Source organism: Lipotes vexillifer, unplaced genomic scaffold (assembly GCF_000442215.2).
Source record: "Lipotes vexillifer unplaced genomic scaffold, Lipotes_vexillifer_v1.1 scaffold408, whole genome shotgun sequence".
In the NCBI taxonomy this organism is placed as follows: Eukaryota; Metazoa; Chordata; class Mammalia; order Artiodactyla; family Lipotidae; genus Lipotes; species Lipotes vexillifer.
In genome coordinates this window covers 1,165,076-1,187,197 of record NW_006787469.1, presented here as the reverse complement: position 1 = coordinate 1,187,197, position 22,122 = coordinate 1,165,076, and the positions used below count along the sequence as shown (strand labels likewise).

Here is a 22,122-nt window from a genome sequence, read left to right as displayed (position 1 = left end):
ACATATATCTATTCTTTTTCAGTTTCTTTCCCCATATAAGTTATTACAGTATATTGAGTAGAGTTCCCTGTGCTATACAGTAGGTCCTTGTTGATTATCTATTTTATATGTAGTAGTGGGCGTATGTTAATCCTAACCTCCTAATCTATCCCTCCCCCACTTTTCCCCTTTGGTAACCGTAAATTGGTTTTCTAAGTCTGTGAGTCTGTTTCTCCTTTATAAACAAGTTCATTTGTATCGTTTTTTAGATTCCATGTATAAGTCATGTCATATGATATTTGTCTTTCTCTGTCTGACTTACTTCACTTAGTATAATAATCTCTAGGTCCATCCATGTTGCTGCAAATGGCATTATTTCATTCTTTTTAATGGCTATGTAATATTCCATTGTGTATATGCACACAGCTCCCAACACCATCTTCAGTATCTTTAATATCTACCTTTTAGTTGTTTTTAAAAACAGCTTTATTGAGATGTAAGTCACATACCACGCAATTCACCCATTTAATATGTACAGTTCAGGGACTTCCCTGGCGGTCCAGTGGTTAAGACTTTGCCTACCAATGCAGGGGGTACGGGTTTGATCCCTGGTCGGGGAGCTAAGATCCCACGTGCCTCATGGCCCAAAATCCAAAACATAAAAAAAAAAAAAGCAGCAATATTGTAATATGTGCAATTCAGTGGTTTTTAGTGTATCCACAGAGTTGTGCCGCCATCACTACAATCAATTTTAGAACATTTTCATCACCCCCAAAGGAAACCCCACACCCATTAACAGTCACTATTTCCCCCCAAGGCTCCCAGCTTTTAGGCAGCCACTAATGTATTTTCTGTCTCTATATATTTGCCTGTTCTGAACATTTTATATAAATGGAATCATATATTTTGTGAGTGGCTTTTTTCGCTTAGCATAGTGTTTTCAAGGTTCATACATGTTGTAGTGGGTATCAGTACTTCATTCCTTTTTATGGCCGAGTAACATTCCATTGTATGGATATACCACATTTTTCTCTGTTAATCAGTTGATGGGCATTCAGGTTGTTTCCACTTTTTGGCTGTTATGGATAATGCTTCTCAGAACATTTGACTACTCTTGTCATGTTGAGAGATGTCAGTGCCATGGAAGAGAGGAAGTGTTCCAGCGCTGGTGTTCTTCTTTCCCTTGCAGCCTTTTCACTCCTCTGCTCCAACTGATGAGAAACCCCCAACCATAGTTGCTTGAAGCTTCTGCAGAAGTGTTTCTTTTGCAGGCTTGGGGCTTTTCCTGCTTCTGGTTCTCTTTCTCTGTCTGTTCTCTATGGTTCCCTGTTCCTTGCTGCTGGGCATAGGAAAGTGAAAATGGGAAGGCCACTGCTCTGCCTCTTTCCCCACCATCAACTTGGTAATGCCGAGTTCCCTAGTGTGATTTTCCATAGCAACTCCTGTAGTTTTTGTATCAGATATATGATTTTTTTTTTAGTTTTATCATCCCTACCTTTATCAAGAACCTTTTCTGTGTCAGGCACTTTGTTAAGCATTTTACAGGAATTATTTTATTTAATACTCAGAGCAACCCTGTGAGGTTGGAACTGTTTTCATCCCATATTTTAGAGGAGGGAAACTAAGATTCAAAGAGGGTAAGCAGTTTGCTCTAGGTCACACAGCTAGCACGTGTCTGTATTGGGACTCCAACCCAAGAAGTCTGACTGCAGAGCTCTTACTCTAAAGTGGCACGAGGTGGAGGGAGACCATACTTGCTGCTTATTTTTAAAAGTTGCTTTTCCCCTAAGCTGTTTACCTGCTCTTCAAATGAGAAGAGCCAATTTACGGGCAGCTCAGTCTATGCCAGGGACCCTTCTGCCCCTAGGTTCTGGGGTCTGTCTCTTCTGAGTGGCCCTTTGGCATTTGACGTCTGTGGTAGGGGACTGTGGGAGCTGCACTGACTTTACCCTGAAGAGGCTGAGCTGGCCTCCTTCTCCCCCTCCAGAAGCAAGTTGATGAATGATCTCTGTTGCTGGATACCCTGTGCAGTCTGCCTCCGGGGAATTCCACTCATGCCTGCCTCGGCCCCGGGAAAGCCAGGTTCCTTCTTGTTGGAGGTGGGACTGGGGCTGGATGTGGGACGGGCCGGAAAGGCCTGGGCTGCTGCTCTGTGCGTGCTGAGTCCTGTGTCCCTGCTCTGGGGAGTGTGGAGCCCTGGTCCCTCTCTTCCCCATCCGCCCCAGACCCCAGGCCTGGCGCCTTTAAGGGTGTGTGCTTCTGTTTATGGGCAGGTCCCAGCCTGGTGATTGTGCCTTGGGGGTCATTATCCTTCCAGGTGGTGTACGGAAGCTTCCCTGCTGTCACCTCTAGTAGGTTTCCTGAGTGTGTTTGGCTTGGGCCAGCCCTGGGCAGTGCCCTGATCCACTTCCTGACCTTTTGATTTCCTAGAACTTGGAGTTCTTTCTTTTGCAAATGGCCCTTTTCTGGGTGTTTTAGTTTTGCTCTGTGCTGGAGCTCCCTGATGTGCTTCTGCGGTATCTGGGGGCCACCAAAATCTGTGTGAGCAAAGCAGGCTCTTTCCCTCCCCTCTGTCTTCCTTCTCTTCCTATCTGGTGATCCCAACCCCACCGCCCATCCCCCACTCTCTAGTTCCTACTTCGCTTGTTGCTCTAGGAGCAGTTCAGGTATCCTAGAAACAAGAAGAGAAACAAAGCTCAGAAAATTCTCCCAGAGGCGTAGAGGCAAATATCAAACCAAAACAAAGTTTTCTGAAAGGAAATGAAACAGCTCTGGGAGGGTGGGGTGGAGAAGGGTGTGTGTCAGGCAGAGGTGGGTTGAAGTCTCTGGGTAGAGACCCCTCGGTTTTAGCACCTCCTGCATTTCTTCTCCAGAGCTCTCCCTTTGCTGTTGTTTTCCCACAGGAAGCCCACCCTCACCTGTCACATTTTAAGCCCCCTGCCCTAGGAGGCCAAGCTGGTCCCCAGATAGCTTTGAGGCACTCAGTTTAGTTGAACACCCATAATTGACTTGCGCCCCTTCCCTGGCTGGCTCGGTAGAGGGTTCAGGGCCTTTAGAGCCCAGCACAGCCCCTGTTGCCACTGTGGAGTCAGTGAGTTTGGAGAATGGGTTTCTCTTGACCCCTAATGCCAGGGTGCAGGGCCTGGCCTGAGTGCAGAGCCTCTGTGCAGAGCAGCTACTGGCGTGAGAGGTGCCCTATGCAGCAGCCAAGAGGAGACCTCTTGGTGGTTTAAGCAGGGAGGAGGAGGGGAAACCCAGCTCTCCTGAGAAGGCCCTCCATTTACTCAGTGCATATTGGAATTTATGCTGAGATCCAGCTCCAAAGCTTTGGACTGCACGTGAAGGCACAGTCTCCTCCTGGACTGTGTTCTAGTGACATCTGAGCTGAAGGAGCATACAGCTCCCTTCTTCCTCTCTGTGGTAAACACTGTGTGGGGGGTTGCCAGGGAGTGTGTGGAGTGGTGGAGAGACCAGGTGGACCTAAGGGAAGAGGGTGCTTGGACTTGGTGCCCTGATGGCTGTGACACATATGCAAGAGTACTCACAGGCACCAGTCCCCTCAGTGCCTTTTCTCCTGGTTTCCCTACAGATCTCACACCTAATGGACCCTGTAGTTCTTCCCAAAACAGCTTGTTCATATAGTCATTCATTTGTTTGGCAGATAAGTGTTGAAAATATACTTTGGACCAGGCACTGTTCCAGCTGCAGAATATATATATACAGCCAGTGAATAAGACAGTGTCATTGCCTCTGTGGGATTTAAGGAGGGGCAAGGCAGACAGTAAGCATGTGAACAAATAAATTGAGCAAGGTAATATCAGAGAGTGGTAAGTGTTCTGAAGAAATAAACCGGGGTGATGGAAAAGGAGAGTAAGTGAATACCTGGGAGTGGGGTGGGGTGGGGCTACTTTGAGAGGGGCTGGTCAGGGCTCAGTGGGAGGTAACACTTGAGCTGGTGTCTGAGTGACAAAGAGGAATCTATGTGTGAAGATCTGCACTTCCAGGTGGAGGAGACCTCAACTTGCCCCAAGAAAGGAGGAATCAATTCACTTGTTTGAGTAGCTAAACAGCAGCCATGGTGGCTAGACCATAGTGAGTGAGAGGAAGGGGGCTCAGACACTGCTTTTGGACCTGGCTTGTGAGTCTTGCAGCTCACAGACATCCACCTCTTGTCCCAGAAGGGAATATGTTTAGAGTCCTCTGGACAGAGAGAGGTGTATTGGTAGCTCTACACCAGTGACCACATTATTCACTGGGTTATTACTGCCAAGTCTTTTCTCATGCCTTTGACGGTGGGGAGGGGTGTGTGTGTCTCATACAGCATCCCAGAAACAGAGATGCCAGTGGGTCTCATGGGCTGGCCTAAGAGGGTTACTTATTTGGAAGGCATTGGGTTCCATGTGGGTCCTGAAGAGGACCACAACCAAGGATGCCCTAGGAAACGTCCTAGACTCATTATCTCTTAGGATAATTAAAGCTATAAGATTTCCCCTTTGGGAGTGAATCGGGAGGGACAGTTTGTAATTCCACACCTGGAGGAGGACCCCAATGAGTCACTAGTATCCTGCAAGTCCTATATGGATACCGTAGTTGGGGTTCCTGTTGCAACTGCTGAACCCCTGGCTAGCCCTTTCCTTGTTATTGGTGCCCCAGAGAACCCTTCAAGAAGATGGCTAGGAACACCCTGCTGGTTACTTTGCATATTATTTTTTTCAGTTCTCACAACAATTCTGAGACACAGCTACTATTTATTATTCCTGCTTTGTAGATGAGGGAACTGAGGTTCAGAGAAGTTAAGGAATATGCCCAAGATCACGCAGTATGTTAGCAGACAGGTCTGCCTGACCCCAGTTTTCTTATTCTTTCTATCATCACAGTGCCCTCGAGCATCAGTGAGTCCTAGAAGTCTAAGGTTGGACTGAACTGTGGACCTGCTGTGGGACCTGCTACTCAGGAGTTTCCTTGGGAGTTAGGGCTTTGAGATCTGGTAGCTAATGACTTAAAGATTTATTCACAAATATTTATTGAGTGCCAATTTTCTAGGCCTTTGGGATGTAACAGTAAGCAAAATAAACAAACACTACTGTCACAGAGCTGGCAGTCTTAGTGATGAATATAGATCATCTCCCCTCCCCAAAAGTAAATTATATGGAATATTATAAATTGATGTGTGCTTTGGAAAAAGTATAAGCAAGAAGCAGTGAAAGGGGATAGGGAATGTGGGGGTGTGGGGTTGTAATATTAAGTAGGGGTACAGGGTGATGTATGAGCAAGGCTTGAAGGACTTTTGGTGTGCCTCTGTGAGTCACCTTCTGACTTTTCTTCGTCTGAAAGAGGAAATTCTAAGGTGCAGGGTCCCTGCTCAGACCTTTTGTGTCCTGCGCCCTGTGTGTGTTTCTGCATTCTTTGCTCATCCCAGGGTTCATTTGTTTCTGCCTTCTGGAGGATGGAGAGTCATAGGAGGTGGATCCTGTGGGAATGCTGGGCTCTTGGTGATGGCAGCAGGCCGGGACCTGTCCAGGGACGGGGGCTGTCGAGGGCTTGGTTCTTCCTGGTTCAGAGAAGCTCCTGGGCAGTGGGCCCAGCACCTGATACGGGTGCTCCACCACATGACTCCCGGGCTGAGGCCCCGAGGGACTGAGGCCTCACTGCTTCCCTATGAGAGTGAGCAGACTCCCTGTGCCTGTACCCTGGGGTTCTGAATTACAGGACTCAGCCTGTTGGGCCAGCCCAGCCCTATCATATGGAGGATTGCAGCCATTACTGCTGCAAGGGCACGTGCCAGTGACTGCCTGCTGTGCTGGCCAGGGTCAAGGGATGTGGAGACCAAGGGCCAAAGATTGGTGCAAACTGCACCCCACCCTTCCCTCCCTAGCAGACTGAGAAACTTGCTCAAAGGTCAGAGAAGACTGAGGAGGCTCCCACATCCGTGCTTTTTTTTTTTTTTTTTTTTTTTTTTTTGGCAGTACGCGGGCCTCTCAGTGTTGTGGCCTCTCCCGTTGCGGAGCACAGGCTCCGGGCGCACAGGCCCAGAGGCCATGGCTCACGGGCCCAGCTGCTCCGCGGCATGTGGGATCTTCCTGGACCGGGGCACGAACCTGCGTCCCCTGCATCGGCAGGCGGACTCTCAACCACTGCGCCACCAGGGAAGCCCCACATGAGGTCTTTTCTCTTGGGAGGACCTCAGCAAGCTGGGCACAGGGGGACCTTGGAGGTCTTTGCCAAGTTCTGCCTTCACCATCTGCGTTATTGCCCTCACAAGTGGAGCTGTGACCGAGGGTTGCTCTCTTTTTTCCTCTTTCTCTGTGTTGGAAGGTTTCCAAATTTGAATAATTAGAAGTAAAAATTTCAACTTGCCCTACCTGTGTGTGTTTCCCTCCTCTGCTTAACTCTCCCATGACACACATGAGAATTTCCAGGCTACACTGGGGGGTGGGGGTTGGGAGGTGTTAGAGAAGGGAGAGGTTGCCTCATAGCTAGTCATCGTCTGTCTGCATTGTCTTTTTACACACACGTGCTGCTCTCCCTCCTTCTTCCGCCATGGAGTCCAACCTAGGGGAGACAGGAAACAGAGGATGGCCCAGCAAGACTCAGAATTTATGTGCGGTGACTTGGGGAGTGTTCTCAGCCGCCCTTGAAAGGCCACCATGCTGCTTCGGGTTTAAAGAAACCCTCATCACCTACTTTTTCTGGATTTGGAATGAGGCTGTCGGAATCTGCATCAGTTCATTTCAAGTCAGATCAGCTCTGCGCTGAACCCCTCTGCTGTGGTTTATCTGGAGCTGATCCGAAAGCTAGGTAACCCAGCACCATTCAGACTGGAGGCCGTCACCAGAGAGGATGAGCCGGCAGAGGACTGCCTTAGCCGGGCGGCACAGATAGCAAGAGAACGTCAGCTCTCCCGAAAACTTGGTGGGCTTTGCGTGATGGTGGCAGGCCTGGGGGTTATCATTTTTCACACACTGAATAAAATATTAAAATCTAAATATCTAGATCTATGAACTTTGAACTATAACTGCTATAATTTTCATGTGCCCTGTTATGATTTCCAAAGATTCTGTAGCCAGAATCCTTTTTCCCTCCAAGCGCCCCAGTCTTCTCTGCCTCTTCTCAGAGGCTCCTGCCCTGGTGCTCTGTGCGTTAGGTCAGTCAGTGTGCTTTCTGTGTTTGTCTCTCCTTTTCAGCTTCAGTTTTCTCTCCTTTCTCTCACTTACTCCACTCTGCTTTACTGAGAGCACAGCTTCTGGAATCCTGACTCTCTTTTGCTTTAGCTGAGAGGCCTTGAATAAGACCTCTGAACTAGTTTCTGTACACTGAAGTGGGGCTGATTGTACCAGCATCACAAGCTTGTCGTAAGGATTAGCTAAGACCAGACCTCTAAGGTGCTTAGCAGAGTGCCTGCTACACAGAAAGTGCTGGATAAATGGTAACTCTTATTATTGGGCCCACAGTGTGAAGAGCAGTAGACTGGTTATGAAAGGAAGTGAAGGCCTTCATGCTTAGAGTTCGTTGAAACTCGTGCGTGGTACTTTTTAACTTAGCCAGGAGGTGCCACTTCCATTCTCCTTCTGTGCTTCTGTGCTGCTGTCCTAGTCACTTGAGGTAGTTTCTCCCTCAGCATTTCCCCCATCCCTTCCTTGCTACCTTCCAAGCTTATCATCCCCTAAGTGGATGAAGATGTAGATATTTTCTTTCCCCAGGCTTAACCCAGCTCTCCTTCCTTGGCTGCCTTCCCAGAACTTTAAAGGAAGCCTCCTTTAGAGTTTTTACCATTACTCAGATCCTAACAGTACTCACCTCCGTTTTTCTGAAGGAAAAACCTGACACAGCCCCTGAGCACCTTGTTCCTCACTGCCAGGAGTCCCTGTCCATTGGCTTCCTGTCCATGTTCCAGGGGGAGTAATAGTAAGATTTGCCGTTTGTTTGGCTCGCACTCTGTGTCCAAAAAAAAATATTTGATCTTCACAGAAGTCCCGAGAGCTTGATCCTTGTGGCTCCTTTTTAACAGATAATGAAACAGGCTTGTGACTTACCCAGGGTCACAAAGCTGTACATGGCAGAACAAGGACTCAAACCCTGGTCTCCGACTCAAAAGCTCACAGTGTCCCCACTGTCCCACACTGCCTCTGAGGATTTGGAGATCCTCGGTGCTGCCTTCCATAGAAGACAGGTGGGGCATGCAGTAGGGAGGAGAGCTGGGCCTACGGATACCCCAGTAGACCAAGCTAGTGGGCCAAGGGAGGCATTCATCCATTCAATAAGCGGTTCTTGAATAACTGTGTTGGGCCAGACTCTGCTAGGCACAGGAGACAAAACAGTGAGCAAAATCAGGCACAGTTCCCACCCTCATGGGAGACACAGTCTGGTGGGGGAGGCAATCAACAATAAATATCCTACTGTATAGCACAGGGAACTATATTCAACATCCTGTGATAAACCATAATGGAAAAGAATATGAAAGAGAATGTATATATATGTATAATGAGTCATTTTACTGTACAGCAGAAATTAAACACAACACTGTAAATCAAGTACACTTCAATAAAATACATTTTAAAATTAAAAAATTGTAAAATTGCAGTTGTGATAAATGTCACAGAAGATTGATACAACTGTGCTGTGAGAGCATATACTGCGGCCATCTGACCTGAGATCCGAAAGAGGACTATGTGTTAACTAGTTGGAAAAGGGAGAGAAGAATGCTCTAGACAAGGGAAGGCGCTCTAGCAAAGGCCTGGAGTCAGAGGAGCATAGCAAGCTAAAGGGAGTGAAAGGATGTGGTTGGAGCATGGTGCAGGGTGAGGCTGGAGCATGGGCAGGGGCCACACCACCCAGGGCCTTCATGGTACTTAAGGGGTTGGATCTTAGAAGCTCCCCAGGGATGTTCAGCAAGGGGTGACACAGATCAGAGTTGTGCGTGTTTGATGTAAAGAGGCCTGGATGCTGGAAGAGCTATGAATCCTGGCTCTGCTCTTTATAGGACCCTAGGTTTCCTCACCTCAAAATTTTGGAGGGTTGGACCAGGTGATCTTTCAAGTCATCTAGCACAGTGCGTTTAATTCCTTCCATCCTTCCTTCCGACTCTAAGGTTTTATGAATCTTACCTGTTTTGGAGGAAGTAGGCCCCCTGTATCCTGGACTGCCCCTCACAGAAGCTGGACAGTGTGCTTGTGTGTGTGTGTGTGTTTTGGGATGGGGGAGGGAGAGTGATGGGGCACAGAGTTTCCAAAGCCATCTGACTTGGGTCATATTTTTAAAAACCCTCCTAACGTGGCATTCTAGAACGGAAGTGGGAGACTGGAAGTTGGTATAAAGAGAGAAGGAGAAAGGAAACAAAGCTTAGGAGAAGGAGAGAGAAGAAGGAAGAAAACAGTGAGGAGGGATTTGGGGGAGGGGACTAGAGGAAAAGATGATGTGACTCAGGAATTCCAAGGCTGTCCATCAGCCTGGCAGTTCTGGGCAGAGCTGGTGTCCCTCCGAGATCCCAGTGACCCCAGTGATTACTTGTGGCATTTGCATATGGAAGTGGTTTATTGAGCCTGAGATGCTGAGCCCTCACTACCTGCCTTCGTTTCAAGTTTCTGGCAAGCGGTGGGTTTCAGATGTGGGGTCTGCAGTGCCTTCCCACTAAACCAGGCTGAGTCTGGAGGACGTAGCCCTCTCAGCCTTCTCTCCCCATCCCCTTACCTGGTGTAGCAGGCTCCACCTTTGCTCCTGTCAGCTAGTTACAGTTCTGATGAAGCAATGAGGCAGAAGGGCTGTGGGCCCCTGGGCATGCTGATAGCCGGGAAGCCTGAGGGAGAACACTGCTGTCCATAGCTTCCCGCTTCTTGCCCCCAAGTCCTACCACTTGGCCTCCCCTCTGGAGCTGCCTCTGGAAAGTCAGTCTGAGCCTGATCTCATCCAGCCTTGCCTTCTGGCTGCAGAGGGTGCTCCCAGCCTTCTCCCATTGTCTTCTGGCAGTCTGGAGGGTCCGTCTCAGGTTCCTCGGGACCAGGGATTCTTGGGACTGGGCTTCCCCAGGCCCTCTCAGGCTCTCTCTGCCCCTCCCTCTAGTCGTACCGAGCCTCGTAGCGGTTCTGGTCCCCTGCCTCCCGCCCGCTCCATCACCTGACGCGTAGAGGGTGTGTGTGGGGGCTGGGGGGGGGGGTTGGCTCCTGCCAAGTACACAGGTGGGCACACACGTGAGAGGCCTCACTCCTCGGAGCTCAAATACTTGACACACGTGTGGCTCCACGTCGCACTGGCTGTAGGTATACCTGTGGCCTGCTTTGCTCAAATCACGTGAGTTCTTCCCTCCTGCCCCCCTTCCTGGGCTGTGCAAGGATTGTGGGAAGGCCTGGGTCCCTGCTGCCCTTTGCGGCAGAGATGGCGCTGGTGCTTAGGGACCTGGTGGGGCTAGGCTTGCAGAGAGCCCTTTCACCCTCACGAGGCTTCAGAGATGGGCCCTTATGGGTGGGAAAGGAAGTGGGAAGAGCAAATTGCCAGAAGAAAGCGGTCAGTTGCCCTCAGTGGCAAGTGGAGCCCCCTTGAGCTGGCTCGCCCCAGCTCCCTGGCCTGGGGGCCTGGAGCTCCTGGGGGAGCTGTGGTTTGGTGCTGAAGTCACTTGTCTCACTCATCTCCCCAGGTGTGTGGTCGTGCTGTTCAATCCCCGGAAACACAAACAGCACCACATCCTCAACAGTTCCAGGTAAATGGGTCTGGGCCCTCAGGGCATCTCCTGGAGTCTGTGAGAAGGGCACTGTCTGAGGTCTCTGTGGCTCTGGGGACTGGGACTGGGCCCCAGGGCCAGCTAGGGAAATGTCACACGTGCCGTTGGTGTCTGCCGGTCTTGCCTTTTGAGGGGACTGTGAGGGAGCCGGTCTTAGGCCGGGCTGCCAGTGCCCCTTTGAGCCTGCCTCATTTCTTGCAGGAAGACCATCACTGCCCTTGCCTTCTCCCCTGATGGCAAGTACTTGGTCACTGGAGAGGTGAGTGTGGAAGGGGGGCCGCAGTACTCTGAAGAGGGTGGGTGGCCTGGCCTCAGCAGAGAGCTACAGTCCTGGGCCTGGTTAGGGCTGCTGCCGCTCTGGCTTCCTGAACGGATGCCAAATCCCGGTTTTGGCTGCACCTTAAAACAGTGGTGCTGAAGTCTTAGTGGGCATCAGAATCAGCTGGAGGGCTTGTTAAAGTGCACATTGCTGGGCCTGCTCCCAGAGTTTCTGGTTCTATAGGTTTGGGAGGGGGGGGCCCCAAAATTTGCATTTCTAGCAAGTTCCCAAATCATGCTGATTCTGCTGGTTTGGGAAGCACACTTTGAAAACCACTGCCGTAAGATATTCCTTGTGCCTGGGGGCCCCCTGCTGGGCGCATGAGGGACACCTCTCCCTTCTCAGTCTCTTACAGGGAGGCATAGGCGTGGGTGGTGGTGGTTCTCAACCCTGGCTGCCTATCAGGATCCCTCTAGGAGCTTTGAACAAACACAGAGGCGCAGACCCTCACCCAGAGATACTGAACCAAATCTGGGGGTGTTTTCTCTCTGATAATCGTTGTTGTCCTGAGATATTTATCATGTTTCCTCTACGCTTTTGCCCTGTGTAGCACTCTGCTTTGGACCGGGGGCTCATTAGAGAGACTGTGCCCAGTAGCTGGAGAGGTAGGCCCCACCCTGAAAGGCTAGGGGAGGCTGTGTGCCTCTGGCCCTCACTTCCAGTTCTTGCCTCCCTGCAGAGTGGGCACATGCCTGCCGTGCGGGTTTGGGATGTGGCCGAGCATAGCCAGGTGGCGGAGCTGCAGGAGCATAAGTATGGCGTGGCTTGTGTGGCCTTCTCCCCTAGTGCCAAGTACATTGTCTCTGTGGGCTACCAACATGACATGATCGTCAACGTCTGGGCCTGGAAGGTGAGTGGGCCGGGTGGGCTGGCCTCGCAGCCTCTTGGGGGTCCAAGGGCCAGTTGGGAACCTGAACCCCTTCATTCCTCCCTGCTGATCTCAGTTTTATTCTAGAAAATGACCTGAAGCAGAAAAGAGCAACTGTGTAGCCAAGCGTGTTGTTAGAAAGAGGCTAGCTTTGTGCCTCGAGGACCTCCAGAGGCAATGAATCTCTTCAACTCCTCTGGAAAAGGATTCTCCTTCCTTCCCTCTTTTTCTGACCAGTAAATCCTGGAAAGAAACATTTTTTAAAGTACAAATCCTATCTAACCCTCCTTCATCCTCTGAGCCTCTTTCATCTTAGCTCCAAGAGGCAGAACTTCGATTCTTCCTTTGGCTTTCCTTCCAGAAAAACATTGTGGTGGCCTCCAATAAGGTGTCCAGTCGGGTCACTGCGGTGTCCTTCTCTGAAGATTGTAGCTACTTTGTCACTGCTGGCAACCGGCACATCAAATTCTGGTACCTTGATGACAGTAAGACCTCAAAGGTGAGGTGCTCAGGCTGGAAGTAGCCCCCAGGGCCAGGGTCTACTCAGCCCACCCCAGGAGACTGCTCCCCTTGGGCCCCTCTGCTTTCTCAACAGCCATCCAGAAGTTCTGGATGAGCCAGATGCTGTCTGGGCCGAGGGGTAGTCTCAGAGGGCAAGGGAGCCTTGCTGCGCCTCCTCCCTCCCTCTCCCCAGGGCCTGGTTTCCAGGGCGGCCCCCGGGCGATGGGTGGGCGACAGTGTCACATCTCCACAGGTGAATGCCACCGTGCCCCTGCTGGGACGCTCCGGGCTGCTGGGGGAGCTGCGGAACAACCTGTTCACCGACGTGGCATGTGGCCGAGGCAGGAAAGCGGACAGCACCTTCTGCATCACGTCCTCAGGGCTGCTGTGCGAGTTCAGTGATCGGAGGCTCTTGGATAAGTGGGTGGAGCTGAGAGTAAGTACCTCTGTCCCGGTGGGGTGGGTGGGGCTCCCCTCAGGGGAGGACTGTCTGTACAGGGGCTGGGCCCTGCATGCAAGAGGGGACCCCAGGAGGAAGAGGCTTGAGGGAGCCAGAGCTTGGCCCAGTTCCAACCTTAGCAGATCTGTGTAACTGCCTCCTCCCTGCTCTTTCTGTCTTTCTTTCCCTGCTTTCCTCTTCTGCTCAGAACACAGACAGCTTCACAGTAAGTGGTGCTAGACTCTCCTCTCTATCTCACGCTGTTCCTTTCTCTTTGCTGGGCTTTTCCTATTTTGTCCTCTTTGCCAAAACCTCTAGTGCCTTAGATGGCTCCCGGACTCCCATCCCCCATCTGCACGTGGCTGTGAGCCCTCTGCCGCCTGCTGCTGGAGGGCGGGCCGTCTCTAGATAACAGCTGAGGGGCTCGGGCCAGAGCAGCTGGGCTGCATTCCCCTCGCCCCCTGCCTTGGCTGGTGTCTCCTCTTGGCAGGTGACTGTTGAGGAGGGGTTGAGCGGGTGGCCATGCTGACTTGAGCCGCTCTGCCTGCAGACCACCGTGGCCCACTGCATCTCTGTGAGCCAGGACTACATCTTCTGTGGCTGCGCTGATGGCACCGTGCGCCTCTTCAACCCCTCTAACCTGCACTTCCTCAGCACCCTGCCCCGGCCCCATGCCCTGGGGACAGACATTGCCAGTGTCACAGAGGCCAGGTGAGCTGTGTGGGCCCCCTGCCTCCATTTCAGAGCCTTACTCCGCACCCAGCCTTCCCTGCCTGTGCTTCAGGAAATAAGATGAAGGGTGTATCGATACCCGCAAAGATTACAGGAACATCTCTGCACACACACAAATGTGGCTTTATTGGTACACGATGCACTGTGGGGGACCATGGAGTGTCTCAGTATGTAGGCGTTAGGCGGGGCTTAGTGTCAGATTTGGGCTTGTGTTAGATGATTTTAGGACTGGTTCCAGGGACTGAAGTTTTGCTCTGGTTGGGTGCTGTGAGGAAGCGGGGGCAGTTCTACAATTGGACATTTAATTTTATTTGAAAGGTGGGAGGAAAGGTGTGGAGCTAAAGCTGTAACTGGTAAAGAAGTTGCAGTCAGTCCTGAAAGATGGAAAACGGTGATGTTTGGTCATTTTTGTGGTTTGTACAGTGATCTTGTTTTTATCTGTCTCAGACACCACTACAGAGTGGTCTTGTTTTTGTTTCACTCCGTCATGACCACAGAGTTACCTTGTCTCACGTTGGTGTTCTGTGACCTCGTTTGTGTTCATCAGGAGAGCACCGTGGTCCAGCAGCTAGTGCTGGGTCAGCTCCTAGCTGAGAGCTGTCAGAGGCAGCTTTTTCCTCTCAAGCAGCTGCTTCCAAACCTGCGGGTCTGGAGAGGGCTCCCGTGCCCTGCTCCTTCCTTTGTGGGTGGGCTTCTGTTTTCATTCCCCTCAATCCCTCATTTCGTCAGCTCCTCAGTCACCAGTTTGCTCTGTCCTCTTCCCCACAGTCGCCTCTTCTCTGGAGTGGCGAATGCCAGGTATCCAGACACCATTGCCTTGACCTTTGATCCTACTAATCAGTGGCTGTCTTGTGTATACAACGACCACAGCATTTATGTTTGGGACGTGAGGGACCCCAAGAAAGTGGGCAAGGTGTACTCGGCTCTGTATCATTCCTCCTGCGTCTGGAGTGTGGAGGTAGGTGGGCTGACTCGAGACTGACCCGGTTTGCCGGGACACCATTGTGAGGACAGAAAGTGGGGATCCCCAGGTAGAACGTTATGTTCCTGCTGCCTCCTCACTTCTCCAGCAACATCCCTGTGTGTCCACATACCTTCAGATGGGTCCTGAGGATTGAGCTTGAATTTTAGTGCTTATATGTCTCAGGCTTCTTCCAATGTGTCCCCGTCCATCCTTAGCTTTGCCTTGTCCTGGGCTGGGTGATCTTGGACGAGTTGCTGAACTTGACCAGGCCTCATTTCCTCCGTGGTGAAATGATGTACCTGATTCATCTAATTGTTTTAAGAATTAAGTGAAATAATGTGAGTGGGAAACATAGAAGAGTGCCTGGTACATGGTAGATGCTTGGTTAATGTGCTTTCCCACAGTGATTTGAAGAGTATCTAATAGTTACGGCTTGCTTACCATATGACAGACAGTGGGCTAAGCCTTGGCCAGCATCAGCTCCCAATTTCATTCCCTTCTATCTCCGTGGGCAGGCGAGGGACTGCTCCCTAATTGGAGCTCTGACTTTGTTCCCTCTGCCCCTTCAGGTCTACCCCGAAGTGAAGGACAGTAACCAGGCCTGCCTGCCCCCCAGTTCCTTTATCACCTGTTCCTCTGACAACACTATCCGCCTGTGGAACACAGAGAGCTCTGGGGTGCATGGCTCCACCCTGCACCGAAACATCCTCAGCAATGTGAGCCATGGGGCCCCCACTCCATGCCTAGCACCCACGTTCCTTCACCTTCACACCGCCTTCTCGGGAACTGGGTCCCCAGACCTTGATCTTCCAGCTCTTATTTGGCTGGCCCCTGCGAGCCAAGGCTTTGTCTTGTCCAGCATTCCTCTCCCCTTGCTTCTGTACTGGGTCAGGCCTGCCTTATCCACTTCTCCTGACCTGCTCCACTAGGACCTCATTAAGATCATCTATGTGGATGGGAACACTCAGGCCCTGCTGGACACTGAGCTGCCCGGGGGAGACAAAGCTGATGGGTCCCTGATGGATCCCCGAGTGGGCATTCGCTCTGTGTGTATCAGCCCCAACGGACAGCATCTCGCTTCAGGGGACCGTGTGGGCACACTCAGGTAATGCCAGGTCTGGAATGGGTACTGCCTGCCTCTCATGGTCTGGGCTGGGGGAGTTAGTCCCCAGGGATAGAGCTTTTGAAAAGTTTGGCTCTAAAAGATTGGGGAAAAGATATTCATATACAAGGGAAGGATAATTATAGTGAAGAAGCCCAGCAGAAACCATCCTAATCAAGTAATCAGGCTTAACATCCTCATATCAACATCACAAAGCCCATAATGGTGCACTAAGAAGGACATAGCATTTTTTCTGTGGCATTCTTGCCAAAAATGCAGAAAACTCAGTCCTGTCATGAGAAAATGACAGATCAACTCAAATTGAGGTACGTATGACAGAGCATCAGTACTCTTCCAGAGGGTCAAGGTTATGAAAGGTAAGCAAAGACTGAAGAACTGTTACAGACAGGAGACTGAAGAGAAATAACAGCTCAACGCAGTTTGGGCTCTGGGTAGGATCCTGGATCCAGAAAAAGGATGTGGCGAAACTGGTGAAATTCAAATAAAGCCTTTACGTTCATAGTATTATACCAACGTAAGTTTCCTGGTTCTGGCAACTGGACTGCTGTTACGTAAGGCGTTAACGTTAGGGAAAGCTGGGTAAGGGAAATATGGAAACCCTCTGTACTCATTGCAACTTTTCTCTAACCTGAAAGTTCAAAAATAAAAAATAAGCTTTCAAAAAGGTCAGGGGAGAGGATGTAGCAGAGGAAGCAGAGTGAGTCTCTCCTGCAGCCTGGCAGTGACCCCCTCCCTCCTCTCCTCATCTTTGCAGGGTGCATGAGCTACAGTCCCTAAATGAGATGTTGAAGGTGGAGGCCCATGACTCAGAAATTCTATGCCTGGAGTACTCTAAGCCGGACACAGGTAAAGTGGATGCCTGGTACCCAGCCCAGAATGGCACAGGGCTCCTCCAATCCTGCCAGTGCCACTTACATCTATCCTGGCTGTTGGATGTGGGACTGAAAATCCTTTGACTCATTTGGTGTCATTGCAGGTTTAGAGGAGGACAGCTCTATCCCTTCTCTCTGGTTCTCTTGGCTTAGGGATATGGGGCTCAGTTCCTTTTTGCTGGACCCAGATAGGGGCCTGCTCTGGGCACTCGTGGGCTGATGGAGTTCTTCCAATCCCAGGTCTGAAGCTCCTAGCATCAGCGAGCCGGGACCGGCTGATCCACGTGTTGGATGCTGGACGGGAGTACAGCCTACAGCAGACGTTGGACGAGCACTCATCCTCCATCACAGCTGTCAAGTTTGCAGGTAGGGGGCAGGGCAATTGAGATACATTCTTCCGGCTACTACCGACATCTTCCCTGCCCCCCGCCACTGCCACCTGTGTCCAGCCTCCGTGGGAAGGGTATGCCTGTCACAGTGGCATGTGGGACAGCAGCTGGCCGGCCCGGGGCTGGATGGGAAGACAGGTAGAATATAGACTCTTAGTCCAGGGGACCCTGAGCAACCAGGTTGGCTGAGAATGGGGGGAAAGGAAGGCCTAGGTTTGGAGGGAAGCATCCGGTTTTAATTGATTGTCTCAGCCTGGTAGAGTAGCTCCATAGAGGGAATATGGGGAGGGAAGCAGAGGGAAGGCTGGCCTGCTTGTGGTGAGAGCAGTGGGGACAGCTAGGCCCCCTTCCTCCATAGCCAGCGATGGGCAAGTCCGCATGATAAGCTGTGGAGCAGACAAGAGCATCTACTTCCGCACTGCACAGAAGGTGAGGTTACTGGGTGTCCCTGAATGGGGCAATGGGTTTGTGGGTGGGGCGTGGGGTCGCTACGATTCCCCTACCTGAGGTTACGAGAGGTGAAGGGCGGCAAAAGCAAGGCTCTCTGGGTCTGGTGAGGCATTTGGGCGTGGGGTCTGCCCTCATGCTCCACCCCTGCAGTCTGGAGATGGAGTACAGTTTACACGGACACACCACGTGGTACGGAAGACGACCCTCTATGACATGGACGTGGAGCCCAGCTGGAAGTACACAGCCATCGGCTGCCAGGATCGAAATATTCGGTGGGCATCCCTTTCTCAGACCATCTGACCACATTCCTTCATGCCCGAGGGGGTCAGCTCTAGGCAGCTCAGCTCAGCCCTGTGTCTATCTTTTTGTCCAGGACTTTGTGCCCCCTTGAGCCTACAGAATGAGCACTTTGCCTCACCCAAGAGGTGGTAGCCCCTTTGGTGTTGGGGAGTGGCTTCCAGAGAGAACAGAGCTGCGGGTAAATGCTGGCTTAGCTGCCACCCAAGTGACCGTGACCTCCTCCTCATGTGAATGAGTGTGTTTCTTCACAGGATCTTTAACATCAGCAGCGGGAAGCAGAAGAAGCTGTTTAAAGGGTCGCAGGGTGAGGACGGCACTCTGATTAAGGTAAGGGCCCAGTACGATGGGCGTTGGGCTAGAGAACGGGAGAACGGGGTGCTGGGTGGAGAGGGACTGGTGCTTCCTGTCCTCGTCCAGCTGTATGTCCCACTCCTCAGGTGCAGACAGACCCCTCAGGGATCTACATTGCTACCAGCTGTTCCGACAAGAGCCTTTCCATTTTTGACTTCTCCTCAGGCGAGTGTGTGGCTACCATGTTTGGCCACTCAGGTGAGTGTAGCCCTGATACTCTCCCCCTGGAACTTTCCTCTTTCTTCCTTTAGTTTCCTGGGTCCCAGCAGAACTGTCTGTCCCTCCCCTCTAGCTAACCCCCTGTGTGTTGGGACAGACACTTGGCTGGGACTTCAGGGGGGCTCATAGGCCGTATTCTTTGTTCTTCACAGAGATTGTCACTGGCATGAAATTTAGTAACGACTGCAAACATCTCATCTCCGTGTCAGGGGACAGGTGAGCAGAAGCCAGCTTCCCTGAGACACAGATTCTTCCTCTGTGCCACAAACACACCCTGTCCGTCCCCTCTCTTCGACTCAGTGATGTCTTGGGAAGTAGGGCTGAACAGGGATATTTCTTGGCTGGGCCTGACCTGGCACTGGAGGGTGGCTCTGGTCTCCTTGCCAGCCTGTGGAGAAAGGGGTACTAGCGGTGTCACCACCCACAGAGACCTACCTACCTACCCCTCCCTCACCCACCTCTGTGGCCCTCCCCCAGCTGCATATTTGTGTGGCGCCTGAGCTCTGAGATGACCATCGGCATGAGGCAGCGTCTGGCCGAGCTGCGGCAGCACCAGCGGGGGGGCAAGCAGCAAGGACCGTCCTCTCCCCAAAGGGCTGCTGGGCCCAACCGGTGAGAACAGAGAGTGGGGGATGGACAAGCGGTGGGTGGGCATCCAGACTGCTCACTGTGGTGGCACGGCTCCTCCTCCTTGCTCTGGACCCGCCATTCAGAAACTCTGTATCTCCCAATACCTGTTTCTCACACGAACACCCAAGACCTTGGCCTCTTCCCCTATTGAGTCTCCCCTCCCCCGACCTTCCTTGTCTTGGACTCAGGCACGAGGCCCCATCGATGCTATCTCCTGGACTAGCTCTCTCATCAGACAGTGACAAGGAGGGAGAAGACGAGGGCACTGAAGAAGAAGAACTCCCAGCTCTGCCCATCCTTGCCAAGGGTACCAAGAAAGAGCCAGGTCTGTGGAAGTCTGACGTGGGCCAGACAGGCACCAGTTGGTGCAGTGGCTAGATGTGCCCTCTCGGAGGCTGCGGGGTTGAGAGCGGTGTGAGCTGAGGAAACTGGAGCATTGTCGTAGCCTCGTAGGGCGTGGGCTGCTGTGGGACCAGCGCTGCACGGTGGGTGGGCGCGAAACTCTCTCTGACTGCCGGTCTCTGTCTAGCCTCGGTGCCCAGCGCGGCCCTGCCCCGAAGCCTGTCCCACTGGGAGATGAGTCGGGTGAGTCACCGTCATTAAAATGTCCTTGCAAGGTTACCAGAAGTGAAGGATGGTGAAAGCAGGGCTCTCTGCACCTGGGGAGGCATTTGGGCATGGGGTCTGCCCACGTGCTCCACCCCTTGTGTCCAAGGAAGGGGAGCTCGAGCCTCTGGGCTGGTTCCAGGTGAGGGGTGACGAAGTCCAGGTATTTCCTCCCTGTGGCCTGCAAGGATTAGTCACCACTAGGGGAAGTACTCCGCTTGTTCAGCCTCCTGGGGGCCTGGGAGTAAACAAAGAACATGATGAGGTGGGGAGTAGAAAAGGGGTCTAAGCTGAATGGTTACAAGGAAATTTCAAGAAAGTCAAAGGGCCAAAGAACTGAAATCTGGAGAAACTGTAGTTCTAAAGACCCAGGTGAAGAGATAAGCTCAGAACTTCCAGAAGAGTTAGAGGGAAAAGGTCTTAAGAGGACCAGTAGCTGAGTGGCAACTTCAGGGTGGCCGGGAGGAGGAAGAAGGCTTGCAGAGGCTGCCCAGCCTTCCCTTGTCTCACGTCAGGGTTTCAAGCTCCAGCACCTTTCATTGTCAGCAGCAGTTTCATGGGATAATGGTGGTCTGGTGTCTGGTGCCTTCTGACCAGGCCATTTGTCTCAGGCCGGGGCCATTGGTCTGTCCTTGGTGCTGTGAATGGACTTGGGGCTGTCCTCAGAGTGGGGGCCTCTTAGAGACTCCCAGCTCTGAGGTGTCCATGACACCGGTGAAGACGAAGACCAGAAGGTCCTCTAGGACGGGACACAGAGTGAAGCTGAGAGCCTGAACTCTGGAGCCAGACTACCTGAGCTGTAACCTGCAGGCAGACTGTCTGTGGGACTTGGACAAGTTACTTAAGGCCTCTGTGCTTCAGTTTTCCCATCTGTACATGTGAGGCGAATGGTAGTACCTCCTTCATAAGGTGGTTGTGAGGATTAAATGAACTAATACGTGTAAAGTGCCTGGCACACAGTAGGTGACGTGTGAGTGTTTGCTAAGCCTGTTGTGTGATTGTTACTGTTATTCCTCTCCCACCCCCTCCCCACACCAGGCACAGGAGACAGAGGAGTTCCTGGACCCAGCTCCTGCAGCCAACCAAGGACCCAGAAGAAGGGGGCGCTGGGCTCAGCCAGGCGTGGAGCTGAGTGTTCGCTCCATGCTGGACCTGCGGCAGCTGGAGGCGCTGGCCCCAACTCCTCGGGGCCCTAGCCAGGACTCTCTGGCTGTGAGCCCTTCAGGTCCTGGGAAGCATGGTCGGCAGGCCCCTGAGACCTCACATGCTAGCCCGGTGAGCCTGCTTTCTCCCAGCGAACTAGAGATCTCCAAGCAGCTTTAGCCAGCCTTGTGCCAACAGCTGAGGCCTGAGCATTGGTCCAGCTGTGCCTGCTCTGCCTCTGTGGGACATGGGTAACCTGAGCTGCAAAGTCAGGTGGGGCTGGCTAGGCTGCGCGGTACGGTGCTTGGGGTGCAGAAGCAAAGGGTAGCCTTTGTCCTGGGCTGGGTTCCTTGGAGGGCTCGTGATACGAAGTGGTGGCTGGAGGTTGGCAGCCCAGAGTGCTAATGTAGTTATTCCAGAAGCTCAAGAACACTAGTTGGAACTCAGCCTGGCTTTTCGGTGCCTGTCCTCAGAGTCGGAGCTTCCCCCAGAATTGGTGCCCACTGGATCCTTGCCCACCTCTACCTCCTCTCCCAGACCCTCACTCACGTCAGCAACCCCAGTGATGTTTCCAGAATGTGTGTTTCCCTTTGTGTGTTTCCAGAATGAAAAGCGCCCCCGGCCTCAGGCTTCCCAACCCTGTTCCTGCCCCCACATTATCCGATTGTTGTCCCAAGATGAAGGGGTCTTTGCCCAAGAACTGGAGCCTGCACCCATCGAAGACGGTATTGTCTACCCGGAGCCAAGTGACAGCCCCACCCTGGATACCAGGCAAGGGTCCTGCAGACTTCTGGGGCCATGCACAACCCGCCTCTTCTTCCCTTCCCTCCGAGGGTTCTGTATTTGGGTGGGGGGCTGGCCCCAGGCACTCAGGGCTTGCCCACCACTGCCTCATCCCCAGTCCTGCTCATGGGTGGGGCAGAAGGAAGGCAGGGGTCCAGTGGGGCTGCTGCTCACCATTGCTCACTGCCTCCTCTTTCCCGTCTTGGCCTTTCTGGCAGTGAGTTTCAGGTGCAGGCACCAGCCCGAGGGACCCTGGGAAGAGTGTATGCCGGCAGCAGGGGCTCAGAGAAGCACAGCCCTGACAGTGCCTGCTCCGTGGACTTCAGCAGCAGTCGCCTTTCCAGCCCTGAGCATCCCAATGAAGGTGAGGCTGCAGTCCTGAGGGAGGGCCGGGACCACGCGGGTCAGTGGACTGAGGTGGGAGTGGAGGCTCTGGCGACAGAGGGGTGCAGCGTGATGCTTCTCTGCCCCTCCCCCACATCCAGACTCCGAGAGCACGGAGCCCCTGAGTGTGGATGGCATTTCCTCAGACCTTGAAGAGCCAGCCGAGGGTGATGAGGAAGAGGAGGAAGAGGAGGGAGGCACTGGCCCCTACGGGGTGCAGGAAGGCAGCCCCCATACCCCGGACCAGGAGCAGTTTCTAAAACAGCACTTTGAGACTCTGGCCAATGGGGCTGCTCCAGGTGCGGTCACATTGGTCACTGCAATCTACCCTTCTTTCCCCTTGCCCCGCTGAGGGTCCA

At 52.5% G+C, this 22,122-nt stretch overlaps 1 protein-coding gene across 3 annotated transcripts in view; it reads left to right on the top strand.

Annotated features, from left to right (window-relative positions):
- Positions 1 to 22,122, top strand: part of MAPKBP1 (mitogen-activated protein kinase binding protein 1) — a 49,027-nt gene that overhangs the window by 23,961 nt on the left and 2,944 nt on the right. For 2 of the 3 annotated variants that reach the window (XM_007460149.1, XM_007460147.1), the window contains exons 3-25: positions 10,607 to 10,669; positions 10,892 to 10,949; positions 11,689 to 11,859; positions 12,239 to 12,376; positions 12,632 to 12,814; positions 13,368 to 13,528; positions 14,318 to 14,507; positions 15,083 to 15,229; positions 15,443 to 15,618; positions 16,391 to 16,482; positions 16,749 to 16,874; positions 17,256 to 17,326; positions 17,498 to 17,619; positions 17,899 to 17,974; positions 18,085 to 18,196; positions 18,370 to 18,433; positions 18,695 to 18,829; positions 19,036 to 19,172; positions 19,377 to 19,432; positions 20,492 to 20,728; positions 21,201 to 21,367; positions 21,598 to 21,743; positions 21,865 to 22,062. In XM_007460149.1, the coding sequence (XP_007460211.1) occupies positions 10,607 to 10,669; positions 10,892 to 10,949; positions 11,689 to 11,859; positions 12,239 to 12,376; positions 12,632 to 12,814; positions 13,368 to 13,528; positions 14,318 to 14,507; positions 15,083 to 15,229; positions 15,443 to 15,618; positions 16,391 to 16,482; positions 16,749 to 16,874; positions 17,256 to 17,326; positions 17,498 to 17,619; positions 17,899 to 17,974; positions 18,085 to 18,196; positions 18,370 to 18,433; positions 18,695 to 18,829; positions 19,036 to 19,172; positions 19,377 to 19,432; positions 20,492 to 20,728; positions 21,201 to 21,367; positions 21,598 to 21,743; positions 21,865 to 22,062 (3,026 nt within the window). Of the gene's footprint in view, positions 1 to 10,606; positions 10,670 to 10,891; positions 10,950 to 11,688; positions 11,860 to 12,238; positions 12,377 to 12,631; positions 12,815 to 13,025; positions 13,044 to 13,367; positions 13,529 to 14,317; positions 14,508 to 15,082; positions 15,230 to 15,442; positions 15,619 to 16,390; positions 16,483 to 16,748; positions 16,875 to 17,255; positions 17,327 to 17,497; positions 17,620 to 17,898; positions 17,975 to 18,084; positions 18,197 to 18,369; positions 18,434 to 18,694; positions 18,830 to 19,035; positions 19,173 to 19,376; positions 19,433 to 20,491; positions 20,729 to 21,200; positions 21,368 to 21,597; positions 21,744 to 21,864; positions 22,063 to 22,122 lie in introns of all 3 variants that reach the window. The other variant, XM_007460148.1, reaches the window with a different exon arrangement.